Source organism: Miniopterus schreibersii, assembly GCF_964146895.1.
Source record: "Miniopterus schreibersii genome assembly, chromosome: 1".
Lineage (NCBI taxonomy): Eukaryota > Metazoa > Chordata > Mammalia > Chiroptera > Miniopteridae > Miniopterus > Miniopterus schreibersii.
This window is the reverse complement of record NC_138101.1, coordinates 10,383,568-10,406,379: the sequence shown is the minus strand read 5'-3', so window position 1 is coordinate 10,406,379 and position 22,812 is coordinate 10,383,568. Positions and strand designations below refer to the sequence as shown.

The following is a 22,812-nucleotide window of genomic DNA, read 5'->3' as shown; positions in this document are numbered from 1 at the left end:
GTGGAAGTAAATTACTTAGAAAGGAGATCACATTAATTCCATTGCTATTTGCTTTACAACAGTGGTTTCATTAGATCCCTATGTATGATCTGGGCCCTAAGTGGGGAGACACAGATCTGTAAAGATGATATGAGGACACGAGGTACAAAGCAGGTGGTACCACAGTGGCAGAGGACCCCCAGCCAGAAGGAGGAAGAGCATGGGTGCCTCGCAGAGAGCCCTAGGGGAGGGGAGGCTTGGCTGGGCTAGTTCCTGGCTTGAATGGCTTCAAGGTGGCTGAGGAAATATTCTAAACCAGGTCCCATGCAGCTTCAAACCTAGAGGCTGAAAGTGAATTTAGTAAAGGGCCAATACTCACCCTCAATTTCATTTTCTTTTTCCCGAAAGGTAGATAAGAAGGAACTCTTCATTCCTCTTGGCAGGGATGTGAGATTTATCCATATTATGCAAATAGCAGAAGAAAAAATTGTTTCCTGCAGGAAAGCCTATACTCCTGCTGTGCCATGGAGCACTTAGATTTCCACAGTCAAGAACCTGAGCGTTTAGAGGGAGAATCGGATAGACATGTAGTCATGTCTAGTTCCCAGAGAGACTCCTGCCATCACCAGGGAGCATTCCAGCTTCCTCAGGAAGCCACCCGTTAGTGACAGCCAGCTTCCAGGAGCATTCTCTATCACAGTGAGCTCAAATCAGCCTTCCTTTTAGCTTCCACCCATGCTCCCACCCCTGAGAGTAACCTGTGGTGTCAACACCGGCCACAGGATAGCCTTCCTCCTCCTTGGGTGTTGGGAAGGTGAGTGGTTTATTTACAGAAGTGAAAAGGTTCATGGCAGGAAATTTGGAAAGTGCAAAGCGGATGAGCAATCGCACACAAATACACGCCCCACTCACAGCCCACAGCCCACTCCTGGTCCCGCTGCACTCCTCTCCCTTGAAGTGCCAACAAATAAGTACTAGCGTCTTTTTTCATTGCTGTGTGTGTATCGATGAGATACCATCTGTACCAAACTCGGATCCTTTTTACATTGCACACTTTCACCAATATTAGCCTTGTTATTAAGAATCTGTAAAGGTCATTTTTAATGTCAAGCATATTACATTCTAGAGTTACCATAAATTGTATTTGACCATATCCCCTGGCTTTTGGATATTTAATTTTTTTCCCCTTTTAAGTTTTTCTCCTATAATGCAAATAGCACTGGGATAAATTTATCTGTGCCTATATCTATGTACATATATCTATATATGTCTTTTCGATTATTTTCCCCAAAGTTTGGAATTATTGGATGAAAGAATTATGTGAATGCAAGCTTTCCAATGTATATTAGGAAAATATTTTTTGAGTTGGCTCTTCAAATATTTAAACATATCATACATATTACCTCCTAAATTTTTTGTTACATGGACTTAATATCCTCAATATTTGGAAATTATACGGATTTTATAGTCATTTGTTAACTGCAGACTTAAACATTAGTTCTGCTGTCTGTGCCTCAAATGAAAGCATTAAAAAAAATAGAACATGACAAAGATTTTCTGCATGAAAAACCATAGACATTCTTAAATTTTTGAAAATCAAATGTATTACTCATCTGTAACAAACAGCAAAAATCATAAGCCCAGACTCCTGTTAAACCACACATCTGGACTTTGATGTTTGAGAAGACTGCCAGACAAATATTTGCCAAGGTATAGTCAGGGTCTGGACCCAACGGACTGGTGAAACACCCAATGCTAGCAGGAGTGAAAGTTATCATTTCTAGATTGTCAGTTACCAGAAGACGAAGAAAATCATAGCTATAGCTATAACTATCGTAGACATCTCCATAACAGGGACTCTGGCCTTTGGAAGAGGAATGCAGCTACTATCAACTCTATGCCACCAAGGAGGGAACCCAAAGAATCAATACCACAACCTCTTTCTTTCCCTCCTCACTGGTCTCCTGTTGGTGTTTCCCTCTGGCCACACCCAGTGGGCAGCCAGGGTGCAGATTCCATCCATGGAGACCAGCCTCACAGGCCCAGAGCAGCAAGCAGAAGGGTAAACGTTGGCTCGGGAGGCCAAATGGAGATGTTTTCCATACTCTGTAGTCTTGCAAACCAAGAGTTGGGGAACTACAGGACCAGTGATAATTCTCAGAGGCAGTCACACTGCTCTTTTTCTTATAAGATTTGTTTCCAGTTCCATGACATCTTGGAGGCTGACAGCTGGCTCACACATATATGTTGATGTTGAGTAGGTAATTATAGGATTAAGAAATTTAACTAGCTATTTCATGAATGGCTTAGAATCAAGACATTTCTAGCTACTCTTCTCTATGTGAGCACAAATACTTTTTCTTTAAAGAAATAAGTGCTGTCAAATCTGTGGCTCTATCTCGTCATTGACTGAGTAAGTCACTTTATTTCCCCATGCCCCAGTTCTAAAGTAATTACTTTCCCTATTTATCCAAGGACATGATGGTGACAAAAGGTTACTCACTAGATAATGGTAAGGAACAAATACAAAAAATAGAACAGTTGAATATATGTGTATATATATATATACATACATACATATATATATATACATATATATATATGCACGTGTGTATGTTTTACTTAAATTTGCTTCATAATTACTTTTACCCAGTAGAATCTCAGTGCCCTCATTCAATCAAAATAATTGATTCCATCCTAGTTGGTCGGTGGTCAGATGGTTGAGCATCATTCTGTGAACCAAAACGTCACTGGTTTGATTCCAGGTCAAGGTACATGCTTGGGTTTCAGGCTCAATCCCCAGTAGGGGGCATGCAGGAGACAGCCAATTGATGTTTCTCTCACATTGATGTTTCTCTCCCTCTCCCTCTACTTTCCTCTCTCTCTAAAATCAATAAAAACATATTTAAAAAAATAAAAATAATTGATTCAACAAATTAAAGCTTTATTCCAAGGGAGTTTGTTGTTTATTTGAGCAGACACAGGAGAGCAAATGCAACAAGGTTATTATAAGGCTAGACTACTCATAACCCATAAGCCACTATCATCATATTGCCTTGTATAATTACAAAACATAATTTCCTAACTTTACTTCAGGTTTTTGGTGTCCAATACAGCATAACATTTCAGTGTTTTATTTCCTGGAAGCTTATTGATCATGAAAGTTTTAGATGCTCTCTTGGCTGAGAAAACATCAGCATGTGGTTGTTGGATTTATTTTCAAAAAGTTACTTGAACTGCCAACATGCTGCCAATTAAAAATACAACAGTAACCTCCAGGAAGTTTTAAAATATATATTTAACCTTCTAATAATTAATCAATCTCATGCCAACTCCTTAGTGACTTTAGCTAAAAGCTCAGACCTGGGCATATAGTCAAGAAAATTTTTGGAGGAACAGAAATATAACCTGTAAGGATTTATAAACTTAATTTGTAAGTATAATACAAGGTCTTTCCATTTCAGCATCTCTATGAGCTCCAAAAATGAAGTGATCGAATTCTCAGTTATCTTTACTTATTTAACAGACATCTAGCACTTACTATGTGGCTGGCACAGTTCTAAGTGCTTTGCACATGCCCTGGTCAGTGGGGCTCAGTTGGTTGGCCACCATCCAGTGCACCAAAAGGTTGCCAGTTTGATTCCTGGTCAGGGCACATTCCCAGGCTGCAGGCTCAATCCCCAGTAGGAGTGCAGGAAGCAGCCTGTCTATGTTCTGCTCTCACTCTAAAAAATTCAATTTAAAATATCTTTAAATAAACATAAAAAATAAGTGTTTTGTACATTTTAATTTATTTTATCCTAAAAATAATCCTATGAAATGGTCATTCTTTATTATTCACATTTTACACCACAGGCAACTGAGAAATAAAGTTAATTCACTTGCCTAAATCACCTCATCAGTAAGAGGCGTGGGGGAAGGGAGCAGACACTGTGTACTTTACCAGTTCTCTAGTTACATTCAATATTTTGGTCGGTTTTACCAAAAAAAAAAAAAAAATTATTTTTCAGGGTGCCTATGCAACATATGGCACCCTTGTGAAGCCCATATTGTGCAGAGAAATTGTGGCCTCTGCACCTCAGTGTCACCATGTGCAAACGAGAAGCGCCTCGCCGCGCCTGTGTCCTTCTGGCCTAACCTTGCAGGAACAGGAGAGCTGGCCTTGCTTCTGGCTGTGACAATAAAGCTAACGTGCCATTTCCTTTGTCCTCAGTGCTTCACCACCCAGGGAAGGCAGAAGCGGGAAAGTTAGAAACTCCACTTAATCCAGTTTAATAGCAATCAGCCTCTCGTTTACTTTTTGTGAACTGTGTGTTTTACTAAGTAGAAGAGTTGTCTCTTCCCTTTGTATGTCCTTTCCCAGGTTTTAAGATTCTTCCTCTTGCTGATCGTATTTCATCCTATAAAGCTCCAGAGGGAATTACAGTTCACAGGGGTCACAGTCTTCATTTAACAAACTAAAAAATGGAGAGATCGAGCGGCTTGTCCAAAGTCACCTGGGTGTTTAGCGACAAACAGAAAGCTGGGCATTCTTTTTGCTGACCTCTCACGTATCTGCCAGGAATCTTCATTAAGTGGTGAATGAGTCTTGGTGTAGGGAAGCCAGAGGCAGGAGCCCCGGGACAGCCATTTCCTGCGGGCAGGCTTAGTAGAGTTCACTTAGATACAGAAACATGTATGGAGCGCTAACTATGTGAAAAGCAATAGTGCCAGGGACAGGGAACCCATAGATCAGGGCGTCGGAAGGCCGACCTTGTACTGAAGCAGACAGACATGTATGCAGATCACTCAGATAAATGAATGCAAGCAGAATGCTGCGAGAGGCAACACCAGAGAGGTCAGAGTTACCAAGCTAAGAGCAATCATGCTGCCATTAGCCTATTTGGTTCAAATCCCCACTCTGACTGACTAGCTATAGAAATCCTAGGTAAGTTGCTTACCCTTTCTGAACTTCAATCGCCTTGTGTGTACAGTGGAAGTAATAGTGGCAAATATTCCATGTTCGCCCAAAGGATTAAATGAGCACATGAAGTGTTTACAATTAGGATTGTCCCTAAATGTTAGCCGCTGATGCTGTTATTCTAATACTGTGGTGATCACGACAACCACAGCCATAGATGTGAGACTGCATCTCACCTCAGTGCGTTTCACAAAGAGAGAATATTTCCACAGCGCCCTTCGGAGAAGACTCATCATTTCATGGGAGGTAGAAAAAGCAGGAAGAACATTCTAGGTACCTGAAAAGATAAAGCTTAAGTCGGTCAGAAGGAATGAGAAGTGGGGAGGAGAGGCAGCCTGAAAGGTGAGCTGGGACCAGAGTTTGAAGGTCCTTGGTGCCAACATCAGTCTGCAGTAAAGGGAAGTGGTGGGGAGATGTCCAAGGCTTTTATTGATTGATTGATTGATTTCTATTTCAGCTTTATCAAGTTATTTGACATATAAAATTATAAGAAAAGATTCCCGCCACTTAGTTAATGAACACATCCATCACTTCACATATTTATTTAGGTTTTCTTGGGGGGATGAGATTATTTAAGTTTTACTATCTTAGAAAATTTCAATTATACAACACAGTGTTATCAACTATAGTCACCATGTTTTACATTAGCTCTTGAAATCTTTTTTATCCTATAGCTGAAAGATTGTCCAACTTCACCCTATCCCCTCTCTTCTCCAGCCCTTGGCAACCCCTGTTTTATTCTCTGTTTCTATGAATTTGACTTTTTATTTAATTTTAATTTTTTTTTCAAGATCCCATATATAAGTGTTATCATAAAGCATTTGTCTTTCTCTGTCTGGCTTATTTAACTTAGCATAATGCCCTCAAGTTCTATTTATATTGCCCCAAGCAACTGGATTTCTTTCTCATGGCTGAATGATATTCTATTGTGTATCTGTACCAAAGTTTCTTTATCCATACATTTGTTGATGGACATTTAAGTTGTTTCCATATCTTAGCTATTGTGAATATTGCTGCAGTGAACAAGGGAGTTCAGGTATCTTTTTGGTACACTGCTCTCATTTTCTTTGGCTATATACCTGGAAGTTCGATTGCTGATTCAATATGGGGAATGCATCCTTGTGATCTTAAGGGTTTTGAGATGGCTAGAGCTGGCCAAGGGCCAAAGGAGCTCGACACTAGTCCTACCTTAGAAAAGTTGATGGTGAATTTGAAGTCAGAGAAAAGACTAGCAAAGGATCAAGAGCAGCATTTATGTATGTAGGTAGGTAGGTAGGTATGTATTTTTAATCCTCATCAGAGGATATTTTTTCCATTGCTTTTCCAAGAGAGTAGAAGGAAGGGGGAGAGAGAGAGAGAGAGAGAGAGAGAGAGAGAGAGAGAGAGAAACATAGTTTGGTTGCCTCCTGCATTTCCCCCCGCGAGCCCGCAACCAAGGTACGTGCCCTTGGCCAGAACCGAACCCAGGACCCTTCCATCCATGGGTCAACGCTCTAACCACTGAGCCAAACTGGCTAGAGCAAGAGCAACATTTAAATACAAAACATGAACAGGGTGTCAAACCTGTCAGCAAAAGCTAGTCGGGTATTGATTTCTGAATCAAAGAACCAACTGAAATTCAGAGTGAGGCAATGACACAAAAATAAATCATAAAATCCCCAGTTCAACGAGAGAACTAAACAAAGAAATGAAATCACTAACCCAAGACCTCACAATAACTCAGTGTCGAAGGAGGGATTTCACCTCAGTGTAATGCCAGAGCCTCGGGCTCTCCCCCAGCCTGGAGAAGAAGACCGATGCCTCAGTGTGAGGGGTAGTCACAGGAGGGAGAAGATGGACCCGAAACGCACGGCGAAGGCGTCACTGATGGTACTGAGTGAAACATAGGAACGGACAAAGCGATTCCACCAGAAGGATGATTCCACCAGAAGGATGCTGGTGGCATAAGCAAGACAAGGAACAGAGAAGGCCATGACAATTAAGAAAAGACGATCATTTTATTTAGACATGGCTTAAAGTCATCTTAAGATCACAAGCCATTCCTGAAGCAGCTTCATCCTGGATTGGTGTGTCTTTATCGTTCAGGTCACCTGTGTGATGAAATCTTTTTTCTTCCCACTTGATTTTTCCACTCTTTTTTTAAATTGTTAATTGGGGCCAAAAGGGGTGAAGTGATGACTACTTATAAGAAGCTGTGTAGATATTTCAATTTTTAAAAACCTTCTCTGTTTTTTGTCTCTCTTATTGATGATTTCATAATTGGCCACTTAGGCAGTTTTCTAGTAGAAGTCACAAATACCTGTGCTCCATTTGCAGTGACCTGGACAGTAACATTTGGGCTAAACATGCATCCAGCTATGCCAGTTTCTGCTGGTTTCCTTTATAGGCTGAAATAGGATCCTAACACTTCACACAGACTCAATTTTCCACCCCACCAGGCCTATAAAATACACAGCATTGCTCTGTTATCTGCTTAGATTGCAGGGTTAAAGTTTAACCTCCTTACTTCCAAATTGCTTTTTTGCCAGGCGATATAGAGCAGCAAATGTGATGGGCAGAAGTCCTTGACAGGAACACTGGCCTACCTTTGCTTATAAATGTTCAGAGAGGAAAAAAGAAACAAAGAACAAAAAAAAACATGTTGTGGAGACAAAGTGGCAGAGGAAGCCTTATTCACCGTTCAGCGAAACACTTCCGTTTGAGACTCGGGTAGAAAAACAACCCCTAGTACACTATCGCGTTCTCTGAATATGCTTGGAGGTGTGCATATCTCTCAGTGAGTATTCCTGGAGGTAGTAAAAACCACTTTTAATTGATCTCAGTGACAGTGTAAAATCAATGCTTTAGGTGAGCAGATGTGGCAAAGTCATCATAATAATAGCAGAAAGCATGCGGATGGATTCCTACGGTGCACCATACACTATGCAAAATCCTTTACATACATGATTGCCTTTAATCTTCAGAATTATTGTTAAGTGCTATTATTATCATCATTTGACAATAAAGGAAAAAAAGGGTTTGAGGTTTTACCTGACTCATTCCCTATTATAAAGCTGTTAAGTGGCAGAGCTTCGACTCAAGGCCAGGTCATTTAGTCATCTCTCTGTCAATACCTTCCACATGGGAGAGATTAATTTGGGTGCCAAGATTGCAGCCACGAACAAGGCCCTGAACCCTGGAAGCAGACTCCAGGGCGCACGCTCTGGCAGTGGTGCTCTGTGACCATGGGCAAGTTACTTAAGCTCTCTGGGCCAGCATCTTCTTCTTAAGAACAGAATACAGTGGGCTCATGGGAATTTTATGAGTTTATGTAAAGTGCTTACACAGAGCCAATGCTATAAAGGATGGTTTGCTATGATGATTACATTTTTAGAAGAAAGTCTATCAAAATTCAAGAGAAACTCTATCGTTAGGGCATTTTTCATTGAGTGCATTATCATGGGCTATCTTTCTTTACCTCTCTTCCTGTTTCACTACTTTTTAAATTTTTCTCTTTGATCATAATTCTTGCCAGCTGTTGCCTTTCCAGGCAACAAGAATATCTTAGAATATCAATCTTTTTATTCTGCCTCTGTGTGCAAGTGCAATCATATTTCTTGTTTCCTTCTGCCCTCACCCCAGCCTTTTTACTGTAGATTTTCTCTCCATGTGTAATGACTGGCAAAATAATGTTTATTTCACTCACTTACTGAAAAGGGAGTAAGACTCTGTCACCTATGAAATAATACCTCTTTTATAAGGGGCCCTTCCTGACTGGCTGTAGTAATAATGTGGATAATGCTAATAATAAGCATTCCAATAGGTGATTATATTTTAAAATCTAAGCTGTGTAAACAGTAATTTAGGTTTATAAATAATATAGAGACAACCCATTCATACATGCTGTGAGAAATAGCTCAAGTAATTTTCTTCTGAGTAGTTATATTTTATAACTGATTGAATTCAATCGCAAAATTGCAAAATAATTCAAGTTCTCCTGGAACAGAAATTGCAATGTCATTGCCAACAACCACCTCTAACAGAAGACATTCAAAATAATTAGCTGTTTTCAAAGTACTTTTCATTTTCTACATGATATATGAATACTAAGTAAAGTACAATGTTAAAGGGCTTTTTTGGTCCTAACATACTTTTAGGGTCAGAGTTGAAGAAACACATGTTTGAGTGACAGAACTTGGAGGGGTTCCAGTTGTTCTGGGTGGTCTGGGAAGTGCTAGGACTCCCCAGCATTTCAGGTGGATGGATTGCCTTCTCCTCATGGGCTGTGCTGATCAACTTGGAGTTAATTACTCATATGCCCTCTAGGTGTGCCTGAAATAGCTCCTCCTAGGGGGATGGGTGAATAGTTGTGAAGACAAGAAGAGTTGAGAGGGCTCCCAGGCCTCCATATGTTTGAATAAAACATTTGAAGTTGGCAAAGTTTAAAGAGCTGGTTCTAGAGCCTGGCCCAGGTTTAAACTCCCCATCCAGAGAAATCAAATGCTCGGACAGGAAGGGGAGAGACAGGTTTGTGTCCGATCCCAGCTCCCCCACTTAGCAGCTGTGCAGACTTGAGCAAATTCCTTAACCCTTGAAAATCTGTTTCCTCAACTGATTATAATGGCAGCCCATTAGAGCATTGTGGTGGGTAGAACTAAGGGAGGGGATGCTCTGAGTATATGGCATCCTGCTGTGCCTGTGCAAGTTTTTGATGTAGAAAAGAAAGGGAGGGAAAAAACTGCATGTGTCATATAAAATAGCTTTGGAAATCTTCCCCCAGGCAGCTTCATCTTTGTCCTGATGTGTCAGACTTGGTTAATCAGACAATAGTATCTCTTCTTATTCCAGAATTTCTCCGGAGTAGCTGCCAATGCTATAGTCAAGAATCCTACAGCATTGTTTAGTGTGAAGCTAAAGTCTGGAGTGAAATTAGTTAAACTCTTCTCCAATACCTGCCACTAGACCCAGCTTCTAAATGCTAAAATGTAACATATCATTAGAAGGTAATCGTTCTCATCATGATGTTATTGTCATTCGATCAAGTCACTATTAAATCAATTTAATAAGGGTCAACCTTAGGAGTAAAGACTCAGAGGGTGTTTTTATGAATGAGATAAAACAATATAAGTCAAGCTGGCTGAATCTTTGGCTCAGACAAATCAATTTCAGCTCAAATATAATTTTAAAGTTTTACTATCTATGATCTTTTTATAATAAAAAATTGAATTTTTTTTTTTAAGAAGATTCACATTGTATAGAGAAATAGACCTCCTTGTAGATATGCCCACTCTGGTTGGGGTGCTTCAAATAGTTTTGCATGTATTTCACACTTTTTATTGAGCACTTCTAGGGTGCCAGACTAGATGCTGTTGGGCCCATGTAGCCAGTAGTACGGCAGATTCTAGAAGACACGGGGGCAAGGACCTCACAATGTTATGACATGATAAGGCAAGGACAAGACTCTGTGTGCCTGACCTGCATACTGAGCCACCTTCTTAAAAAAAGTGACATTATTTTTCATAAAATGGTTTTATTTCAGCATTGTTTACAAACATGTGTATTAGGACCACAGACCTCACATTCATGTTTGTTTACAGAGCAGGATGTTCTGCGATTGTTTTGGAGGGTGTGGCTTAACCTCGGATAGAGACAAGTTCAAATAATTATGAGTCCGGCTGGAATAAGTTTCTACTTTATTTTAAGAGAAGTTGTTGGAAAGGGGAGAAAAATGACTATTTTTGAAACTCATTCGGTTGTTCCCAAGTGATTTGAATTCCAATTTCTAGCCCAACTGTGTCATGGCCTAAGGGGACCGTTGACGCAGACATTAGAAAAACCTCAGCTCCTGAGAGACTTAAATCTAAGGAACAAAGAAAAAGAGACAGCCAGGAAGCTCAAGGGTGTCTGGGTTTAGGAACTTATTGTCTGATTAAAATGAAATCTCTCAGAAGATGCATGAATTAAAATACTACTTGTCTTCAGCTTGTCTCAGGATGTCTGGAATTAGCAACTCAGCAAGGTATGTGTTAACAGAGGCCTGGAGATGATTCAGAGGCCAGAGTCCCACGTGGTTCTGGTTTCATCCCAGACGTACTCCTCAGCTTCCTGGCACTTAAATTTCTCAGTGACAACATGAGGAAGAGCAAACGACCTTTTGGGTTCTTTCCAGTCCTGAGATCTCATCACTCCTTCCACGCCTTATCCCACTCCTTTCTGATCAGCTCATCATGGGCCACCATCATAGTGATCTCCAGGCAGCAGGCATGTTTCCCCTGAGGCATTGGGGGTCAGTGGCCACCTGGTTTGTGGCTTCAAATCTTTTATCCCCTAGGATTTTAAACCAAAATATGTAACTGTTACAAAAAGCATCTTGACTAAAGTCACAGTCTTTGGTTTCAAAAAACCAAGTATCAAATCCCAGCTCTGTCACTTACCGGCTGTGTGACCTCGAGTCAGCTGTTCAAGTTCTTTGAGTCCCACTTTATTCTCTGTAAAACAGAGGCAGTAACACCTCCCAGAATTTTTGGCCGTATTACAGTGAGAATATACAGCAAGTTCTTGGAGCAAAAGTTCTCTAGATGGTGGTTTTTGTTAACAATCTCAGCAGAATGCTTAAAAAGTCAGACCTCGGGGTACTGAGGACCCTTGTCTGCTTCATTACTAACCAGCCATCTGACTTTGAGCAAGCTGCGTAGAATCTCCAAACCTCCGTTTTCTCATCTGTAGATTGGAGATGATAATCTCTTTTGACAGACTTTGTAAAGAACAAATAATATGATTGACCAGCAAACTGCCCAGCATGCACTGGGCAAACCTAGTGAATAAAAAGACCTGCTTTTATTAGCATTGTGCGTCATTTGAATATAGGTAGAGCTATTAGTTTGCTCAGGCTGCCATCAAAACACCATAACCTGTTGGCTCGAACAACAGAAAGTTAGTTTCTGACGGTTCTGGAGGCGTGAAGTCCAAAATCAAGCCAGCAGGGCTGGTTGCCCTGAGACCTCTCCCATTGGCTTGCAGGTGGCTGCCTTCTTGCTGCGTCTTCACATGGCCCTTCCCTGTGCATGGGCACCCCAGGGCTGTCTGCAAGTCTCTCTCTCTCTCTTTCTCTCCTTATAAAGACACCAGATGCATTGGATTAGGATCCTACCCTTATGACCTCATTAAACTTCTTCACCTCCTTCAGACTATATGTTCAAATATAGTCACATTGGAGGTTAGGTCTTCAACATACAAATTATACAGGGACATAATTCAACCCAAAACAGGGCCAGAAATCAGGCTGCAGTAGATTAAGGAGCAAGCAGGAGTTAGGAAATGAACCCAGTGGATAAAGCCAACATTTCTGAGACATTTGACAGTGCAGCGGAGGAGAAAGGTTGTCATTATTTTTATCATTGTTATGAGAGCACGTGGCCAAGTAGAAAGAGCATAAGCTTTGTCATTAAAGACTTGGATGTAAATCTTGTCTCTATTTATTTCTCCTATGTGACATCTGACCACTCATTTTTTTCACCTCTATGAGACTCAGTACCCACATATGTAAAAAAAACCCACAAAAACCAAAAAGGACAGTTATACCTCATCTTGGAGTTATTGCGAGGACTAGAATGGTATCAACAGAGCCCGTCTCCCGACATGGACTAGGAGCTCAGTGAACGTTAAGCCCCATATTAATCCCCACCCCAAATGCATGCTCTTCACTGGTGGCTGAGCCACAGCACCCATTTCACAGCAGAATCACGCTGTGCTCTCCACAGAGTTTGCCTTCAGGAACCAGGGTTTTCATTGAGTTAGGTGGTATCGTGTGTTTTTTAATTTATCATAAACTGGTGATTGCTGATGATTTCGGGTGTGTTTTCAGAGCCTGTCAGCCTCCTAGAAACCGAAAGAGCCCTTCAGCAGGTAGGAGTCATTAAGAAGTAAGGTACCAGTGAGCTGGGAAAACGAGAGCCTGCGGCGGGCACTTCAAGCACAGTGCTTTGAATATTGCATGTGGTGCTCTGAATATTGCATGTGCTGCTCATCCTATCACACACACTTAACTGACCCCCCAACCCTGGGTCTTTTGTCTCAGTCTCAGCATCTGCAAGTCTGTGACAGCTGGGGAAGAAACTGTGTTGAGCGTGTGGTTCAGATGGCTGTGCGGTTACAAAGGCCAAGAAGTTAATGAGCTGTTTTGTTTCTTTCCAGTGGGAGGGTCACTAGGTCTAGACAAGGTTATGCTATGATTGAAAGACTGCTCAGAAAACCTGATTAAAATGTCCTCTACTTTTGCTCATGCTGTGTTTCTCAGAACAATGCACAGTCAACAGTGAATCCAAAGAAGGCATTTAAGGGCCACCAGAGGTCCACAGACCTCAGTCTGAGAAATTTCTAGAGGGCAGCTAAGGTTCAAGGGACTCCAGAGGAATGGAAACTCTAGCAGCAACATCATCTGTTTACCGACTCATTCATTCATTCACCAAATAATCCTTGAATCTTGATGGATTATCAGACTCTGTGTGAAGTCCAGAGAATATTCAGATCTGTAAGACATTGCTCCCGTTTCCAGGAACTCACAATGGAGAAGACAGACATGAGCAGATCACAATGTTTTGCTTTACATGCTGTATGAGACGGAGGTAGGGTGTGAGGCCTCTGACCAGGGAGCCATCTGTCTTCATGGCGGAGCAATCGGGAAGGCTTTGGAGAGGAGGCAGTAATATTAGAATTGGATCATAAAAGATGCACACATTTCACCAGGTGAGAAAGGAATGAGGAATGTTTTAAGCTTAGGCAATGGCACTCTAAATGATTCAAAAGGAGCTTACAGCTGCACATTTTTTGAGAAAGCAGAGTCTTTCTGTTTGTTATTGTTTGGTTACATTAGTTTTGTTTCTGGAGCTTATTTTTGCATTGGCAACTGCAATAATTGCAACGCAGCTCAAGTCATTGGATTCGCAGCAGCAGAGGGTACCATCTTCCCTCATTCTCTCTGCTCAGGACCCATCGAGTAGAATCAACTTCTTTGCTACAGTGAACAAAGGGGAAAATCAAAGGAGCCCTGTTTGGCTTGTTTTACTTTCCTCATAAAGCCCGGCCTGAGGCCGAGCTGTTAGCTCCTGGCTGGCTTTACTAGCTGCTTTCTCTCTGTTCACATCCTTTCGAGGCAAAAACACGGAAATTCTCACCCATTTTTATCTTTGTCAGCTCAGAGTTTGTTCTTGGTCTTCCCATCTTTTCAGGCCCCTTTTATTACTTTTATCCATCAATCACTATTCTGCAGCTTTTCCAGACCACCGTTGCAAAATAAATGATTTTGATACAAAAAGTACAAAACAAATATTTGCTTTCAACTCCTCTCTTTCATTTTGATAAGCACAGCCACTCCAAGGATTTGTTTCATCGCCATTAGTGGTCTTTTGTAAACCCCTTGAGGGCAGTGGCAAGGACATGCCGACATGAGACGACATGAGACATGCCCTGACCTTCACTTCCCTGCCAAGGGAGAGCACCGGCCCTCACTGCCCCCAGGGAAGCAGGGCAGTAAGAAGGTGCAGGTGTTAGTGAGAAGCGGCATTACTTTTTTTTTAGTTAATTTTATTGGAGTGACATTGGTTAATAAAATTACATGGGATTCCGGGGTACAATTCTATAACGCATCATCTGTATATTGTACTGTGTGTTCACCACCCCAAGTCATGTCTCCTCCCATCACCATTCATCCCCCCTTCACCCTCTCCTCCCTCCCCTACCCACCCCTCCCACCCCCACCCCCGGGAATCACCAGAGAGGCAGCATTACTAAGTATCAAAAATGATCTGACTTTTGTAGTCAAAAATGACTACATCTCCAATGACACATGAAGTGTGGAAAAGGGGGTGCTGGTGGCCCTGAGTCCAGAGTTGAGGAGCAGAAGCTGTTCTGAGCTTCAGCCCTCTGAGCTGGGGATCCATAGCCAAGAGGAAGGAATATAATAGAGGGAAGCCATGGCCTCAGTACTGGGCCTGGACACTGTGGCCCCTCACGAGTTCTTTAGCTGAGGTTTGGACTGAACTATGGCGGGAAGAATTCCTTGGGCCCCACTACAAAGAGCTGGACCTAATTAAGGATGTAGTACTTGGAGACCCAAATACCCAGATCCTAATATATCCCAGCACCTCCCAGTGCGTGTTCTACATGATCCTAGAGCAAATATGCAGATGTTACCAGATGTTTCTCACGGGGAGGAAGGGTTCTATGGACAAATACCCTTTGGGGTTAATTGGGTTAAACAAAGCTAAACAGAACTCTTTGTTACAAGTTCTTTGAAAACTTTATAGTCCTGTATTTTGCTCCCAGACTATGTAAACATCTACATTTCTCAAATTTATGTGGTCTAAAAATTATTTTGCATAGAATATCTTAGAGAATTATAGTAAAAATATAATTCACAAAGTAAAGCGCAATGTTTTATAATTTATCTATAGCTATGGATTTCCTTGGCTACAAAACAGGGTCTGGCCCAAAGTTCCCATAGGCCCCAGTCCATCCAGTGTGTACCCGCCCGTGAAGACTGGGTCTATGCCAATCAATCTGGCAGCTGATCTTGCTCACTTGGCCTAACTACTTTATTTGCAGCCGCGGGTGAGATACTCTAGGTCAGAAGAAGCCTTCTTGAGTATTAGCAAAGTCCTGTCTCATAGGCGCACGATACAAGGGTGATGTTGATTGTTATTAAACTACAATTCTATTTGTATAACTAGTACTTGGTATATATACACAAATCCCAAGTTTTAAGTTTTCCATGATTTTTTTCCTTTTTCGAATTGTACTTGGAAATGTTAATCTTGTAATGTCTAATAACTAGAAACTGTTATTATGTTATTTTTAATAACTAGAAAAAATATTATATAGAATTAGCTTGGCTTAATACTGTAAACTCTGGGACATGCGAATAGCGATTGGCAGTGTGAGAATCACTCCTCTGGAAAAATAATTGACGTGAATAAACACTTCTTTCTGTTTGCTTGTGTGCAAGCGCTGGGGAGCCGGGCTGTTCCTAAGACTCTGCTTGGTTCTCTCCCACAGACAGCGTGGAAGATGAGCTGGAAATGGCCACCGTCAGGCATCGGCCCGAGGCCCTTGAGCTGCTGGAGGCCCAGAGCAAATTCACCAAGAAGGAGCTCCAGATCCTCTACAGAGGATTTAAGAACGTAAGAACTTCATTTCGATTTTAATTTCACCCAGTTCTCAGAGGAGCATTGAGAAGTGAGAGGGAAAGAGGCAAATCTATAGCTGGGGAGCCCAGCTGTCTGCGCGCTTCATGCCAATCTTTCCTAGATGTTGTAACCATTTGGACTTTGACTCATTGGGCACACCGATGCTCGCACATTGTAGGTGCACATTAGACAAGGTGAGCAGAGGAGAAAGGCTTACTCAAGTCTATCTCTCACACACACACACACACACACACACACACACACACACACACAAGCGCGGATCTAACTGTGATAAGCCCTATAATGTCAAATGCCAATGGTGAGACTGGCTATGCTGGAACCTCATGAAGTCGGTGGGTGAGATATTTGTGTGTGTGTGAGGGGCATAGGGAGTGGGAGTAACAGTTCTTACCTCCAATGATTCTGATTCAGTTAAGTTTGGTGTGATGCTCAAGAATCCTTTTTTTAGAAAAAATAAACTTCTTAATTTAAAAAAAAAAATTCATTTGAGTAGGTAGCTAATAGAAGGCCACATTTGAGAACCACTGACCCAGAAGGTCACACAGTTATTTATATACATGATTCATGAACGCTCTTTGCAGCTCCCTTTCAAAATCAAGCAATACTTTAGTTCAACTTCAGGCGATCGTGAATGGTCTACTGGGCATTAAGTTTTAATATGGCTGTGCGTCTCCGGCATTTCATCTCATTGATTAATAATTTGTAGCATATCCTTCCCATCCTTTAAGGTACAGGAGGAGAGATAGGTGCAAATACAGGGTGTGGAAAAAGTAGGTTTACAGTTGTCACTACACAAAACACAGGGCTTATTCTTGTATTATTATTTATTAATTATTGTATTCTGTCCCATACAGACAACTGTAAACCTACTTTTACCCCACCCTGTAGTTAGACCCATATGCTTTGGTCACCTGGCTCCTTGCTGTCCCAAATCTGTGCCTGCTTCCTTTTGTTCACTACTTTGAATTACATTACGTTGAAGTGTCCACTAGATTCAAATATATCTTTAAGGTGTCACTTTAATCCTTGTTAATGTGGGGGCTCAAAAAAAATTTTTAAATGAATACTTTTCCTCCCACCTTCTAAATTCTTCTAGCTGGGCTAATAATCAGATTAACAGAGACAGATTAACAGGAGAAAAACCAAATTTTAATACATGTGCATGGGGAATTCACACAAGCCCGAAACAGTCCAAAGAGAGTGAGGCAACGTTAGGTATATAGACTTTAGACAAAGGAGAGAAAGGCAGGAACAGGGTCTTAGATTTCAGAAGTAAAACTGGGTGACTTACAGTTAGTTGAGGAAGAGCAGGAAGTTGTTCAGAGACTCAGAAACAATGGGACACGGGGCACATAGCTAAGCCCCTGCCTGAAGCCCTTCTATTTACCATACTTAATTAGAATTAGACTAAGGCAATATCCCAAAATTTTCTTCCTGGTGTAGGCCTTTCTATCTGAATCTCTTAGGCAAAAAGGGAGAGGGTCAAAGGTTCTTTCTGAGTCTTGTTTTTTAATTAATGACCTAAAATTAATATCCCAAAAAGATAACTTCAGGGTGGCAAAACTTTGGTTCCCTTCATTAATGTCCTTTTTTCCTAAAAATGCTAAGTATTAATATCCTTTTTACCTAAAAAGAAAAATGTTTGTATTATTTTTCTGTTGTGTGTAACAAATTACCACATATTCATGGCTTAGAAAACACACACACTTATCTTACAGTGTTGAGGGTCAGGAGTCCAGCAATGACTTAGTCAGATCCTCTGTTTGGGCTCTCATGAAGCTACAATGAAGATCTTGGTTGGGCTTCATTACTTTTTGGATCCTGGGGTCCATGGTTGTTGGCAGAACTCATTTCCTTATGGTTGTATTTCCAAGATCCTCACTCTTGCTGATTGCCAACCTGGGGACACTCAGCTCCTAGAGGCTCCCCATTCCTTGCCAATGGCCTACTCACAGGTTCTCTCATGATATGGCGGCTAGCAAGGGAGAGTGTCTCTAGTCTACTAAAGCAGAGTCTTGTATAATGTAACATAACCAGGGTACAACATCTCAGCCCATCACCCTTGCTAATCCAGCACTCAGGACCAGGAGATAAAAAAGATGTGATCTATTGAGATCACCATACAGTGTCCATCACAGTGGCGTCGGTGAGGAGAAGCAACTCCTGTGGAGTGAAGCAGTTGAATTTGGTCTGATGTCACATCTCAAGTACAGTTAATCCGCAACCTCAGTGTTGTTCCTGCATTCAGGCATCTCCTTGGAGATTTTACCAAAAGTGGCACCAGACTGTCCCTTGATTTTTTTTTAATTGATTGATTTTAGAGAGAGAGAGAGGAAGGGAGGGGGAGAGAGAGAGAGAAACATCAATTTGTTGTTCCACTTATTTGTGCATTCATTGGTTGATTCTTGTATGTACCCTGACCAGGGGTCAAACCTGTGTTCTTGGTGTATTGGGATGATGCTCTAACCAACTGAACTGCTTGGCCAGGGCTCCTTGATTTCTGTAAGTTTTTATGCTGTGGCCAAAGGAACCAGCAGGAAATGAGAGTTCTTTGATGGGGCTTTTCTACCCCACTCAAAGTGTTTGAGAACTCCTTGCACTGAGACCTTTAAAAATAGATGATGTGAGCTGAGGATGAAATTATAGGGCTCTACATTTTTGACACGGTAATTTACATAATAAGCACAAAATCCTACTGATGATGGAGAGGGAGAGAGGGAGAGTTTAGCACATGCATGGGAAAGAGTGGGATATGGTGGTTAGAGAAATAAGCTGCTAATTGTGTAAGGCAATTGCTCTTTTGTCATGAGCCCTCAGAGGTATTCTTAAGGTTTTCATAGACCGATTGTGTGACCTTCAGTAAATCACTTCTTCCCTGGCAGCTTCTGCCTCCCTGTCAGCAAATTAGGGATTAAGAGATCTTCCTTTCCAATCAGAAGGGCGGTGGGTAATAATTGGTTTTGTTCCGCTCTTGAAGGACTCAGGTAGCAGATCTTCCTTAAGTACAAAGTATTACTCATGTACTTAGAGTCAAGTATAAATACAGAGTTAAAATGCTATTTCCTATGCCCTAGCAGAACTTTCTGTCAAACTCTCAAGACGCATTGCTTTCTGAAGGGAAGGTTGTGGACAGGTCTAAGCAGATAAGCCTGGCTGCCTCTGGCTTCTAAGGATTGCATGGTCCAAGTTCTTTCCTGGGTTTAAACCTTTCAATTGTCATTTCCTACCTTGGAGAGGTAGTTTAGCTTCTCTGGACATCATATTATTCTTAAAAATTCAAAATATCAATACTCATGTATTTGAGATGATGATATATGTTTTGCATAATCCCTTTTATTTAGAGTATGGTCAATAGATATTAGAACCCTTTAGTTCTTTCCTCAGATTCTTCTAAGTAAAAAAAAAAGTAACTAAGGTTCAGAAAGACTCCATGATGTCATCTTGAAGTAAAAATGATAATGTGATTAGATTCCAGTTCTGGCTACCATTTGGCAATATACTTGACCTCTCTGTGCTTCACTTATCTCATCTGCAAAATTGAAGAAATAGCATCTCACAGATGCTTTGCAAAGATAATGAATGTAAAGCACAGAATACAAAACATGACTCATGATAACACTCAAATGTAGCTATTCTTATTCTCACTATTCTTATTATTATCATTAGCACCATTGTCACCATGCTGCTCCTCTGAATTATGTACTGTCCAGAAGCTCTTTCTTAAGATGTTTTTGTCCTACAACCTTGCCTAAGGACAAATTTGGAAATAGTGCACTTTATTTAGTTTGATTTTACTCTGCCCTTTGAGTTCTTGGAGAAACTGACAGTCTTTCCCATAATGACTTCCTCACCAAGATTTTGTGAAAATCAAACCACATAACATAATTTGTGATGTTTTCAACATATAATGCAACCTAGAGATGAAGGTAATTTTAAAAAACAACTTACATAAAAGCAACCCTTGTATAAAATACCATTCACTAGAAGCATTTCTAAAATCTTCAAGATTTTTTATCCATTTTTCCACAGCAATCCTGTAAGTGAGATCACATTTTTATTTCTCAAAGTGGATTGGTCCCAGCTGATGGGGCAGTTCTGCTCCAATAGGTCATTCAGGGATCCAGTTTCCTTCCAATACATTTCCCTGTTCTCCTTTGGCTGAGTTTCTGTCTCCATCTGCATTGTGTAAACAGGTCATTTTCATGTTCGTTTCCAGAGGAAAGGTAAAAGAACAATAGAGCAGCACCAGGCAACTTGTCTTAATTTAGAGATAACACAAAAGTTATGTGCATCACTTTCATTAACATCCCAAGGGTTCATTAGTCACATGAACCAGCCAGCTGCAGGGAAAGCTAGGACATGTATTCTCTAGCTAGACATCAGGGTATGTAGATAAAAGGAGAAACTAGATTGGGGAAACAACTAGCAATGCAAAAAAGTCAATAAACATTTCTTCTACTGAATTTTTCTATAGAATATACTAAAGATTTCCCAAGTTAGTCAAGCTAATCCTCCTAAGACAATTGTTTTAAAGTCTGGGAAGTGATGTGTCAATTTATTCTTCAAAGTCACTACTTTTAAAATAGGAATGGTAGGTTTCTGTCTTCCGAATGCTTCGAGGTTTCCTACTTCCCTTAGTACTGGACATCAGAAGGGAACAGTACACAACAAATTCAAGAGCAGCCTCACCCAAGGAGGTTTGCTGGTACAGTTTGTTTTATGTGGAACCCAGTCTTCATAGCACAGAACCCAAGCACAAGCTGGCGGTAAGCCTGCTATGCCCATCAATTTTAAGAGCATTACGTAATCTCTCTTATTCTTTTTGGAAGAACTAATTGGTTCACACAAACGTATCACTCAGAGCCCAGTAAATAATTTTTCAAATGCAGTACATATTCTTTAACGAGCCTGCTGTGCAACTTTGGATGTATTATGGTTAAAACCAAAAATAAATCTGGGGCACCATTCATCACTGTGAGCTGCTGGCTGTGAACCTACCCCATAAAGTCAGATTATTTTTCGTTATTTTTGCAATTCCCACTTAAATGGGTTTTTTAATATAAGCCTTACTGGCAATTATTCCTGTGATCCTGGCAGGGATTCTCAAATCTTCATTAAAATAAAGTAAGTTGCCAAAACTTTAGAAGTCTTTCAATACTACATTTGAACTGAATGTGTTAGAGGATACAATTTTTTTAATTCTGTGTTGATTAATTTAACTTGATGGAAATACAAAGAAATGTTTAAAGGAAAATGAGATAGAATCAGTAATTTCCTTACTATGCATATTGTGTTAATATATAAATTATGCTTAATATTTGACATTCCAACTCCTGTAGAATTTAGGAGATTAAGTCAAAACTTCTCATCTTAAACTCCTCCTGGTTGTTAATCCTTCCCACAAGCAGATATGAAGCACCAACCCTTTTAAAATACTATCTATATGTCAGGGATGTTGCTAGTATTGGATACTCAGTAATGAGTAAAAGAGAGTTGTCTTCTACTCATAGACATTAGAGTCTAGTGTGAAAGTGTGAAATTAATTAAGAAAGGAAATAATTAACTCAGGCATAGTTTTGGCTCTTTGTCTGGCCTATTTTGTCATAGCAACATCTACTCACCATGCAGAAAATGTTAAACAATATAATCTGTAAAGAATGAGAAAAAGTGCCTTTAAAACCACTGAGGGACATCAAAGGACCATTTCGGTAGAGTAGATAATGTTGCTTCAGAAGATTAACTCATGATCTTCTTGAAGGCTTCTTTCTCCTGTTCAGAGTTCCTTAGTTAGCAAAAACAAATGTTTAGAGTGAGCTCAAACACTATACCTTCCAAATCCTTCAGGTTGATGGCCCTTATTTTATAAACATTGAAATAGGCCAACAAGGAAATAAGCCAAACCATGTTTTTCATTGATTTATTTTATTTTATTTTATTTTATTTTATTTTATTTTATTTTATTTTATTTTATTTTATTTTATTTTATTTTATTTTATTTTATTGTTTTTAGAGAAGGAGAGAGAGAGAAACATCAATGTGAGAGAGAAACATCTATCAGTTGCTTTCCGCACACACCCAACCAGGGATCAAACCTACAACCAACTGGGTATGTGCCCTGACCAGGAATTGACCCTGCAACCTTTTGGTGTATGGCACAACCAACTGAGCCACACTGACCAGGGCCAAATCATTTTTTTCAAAAGTGAATTTTCAACCACTGTACATAAGCCAATGTACAACTTTATTTCTATTTTCATTTTTAATATATCATGTATTGATCTTCAAAATATTCTGAAGGAAACGTTCATAAACACACATATAATACAACCAATATAATATACATTATAGATTCCATAACACTGAAGAAAGGAGAAAATTTAATTTTTCAAAAATGTGGGCCAAGAGAGTTACTGCTATTTGGCATCATTGTTAATGTTTAACTCTCAGAAGCCAAGTATTCAGCTTGTTGTCTTTTTCTGATGTTGTTGTTTTGCAAAAATGGGCCAATTTATTTGTTTTTCTTTTTAGGTTCTCTCAGCATAGTTCCTGATTATATCACTCATCATTAGGCAGTTAGCTAGTTATTAATCTACCTGGCTTTCTAAACATTATACCCTTTCTTCTCCCCAAAAGAGATCATTAAAAAAAAAATGTTTGCAGAAATGTGGAGAGAAAGGAAGAACAAAAAAC

General features: G+C 40.4%; 1 protein-coding gene across 7 annotated transcripts in view; it reads left to right on the top strand.

Moving 5' to 3' along the window:
- KCNIP4 (potassium voltage-gated channel interacting protein 4) overlaps window positions 1-22,812 on the top strand; it is a gene marked incomplete at its 5' end in the record, with an annotated part of 828,309 nt that overhangs the window by 733,762 nt on the left and 71,735 nt on the right. For all 7 annotated transcript variants that reach the window (XM_081132591.1, XM_081132589.1, XM_081132588.1 and 4 more), the window contains one exon: window positions 15,971-16,095. In XM_081132591.1, the coding sequence (XP_080988717.1) occupies window positions 15,971-16,095 (125 nt within the window). The remainder of the gene's footprint in view (window positions 1-15,970; window positions 16,096-22,812) is intronic.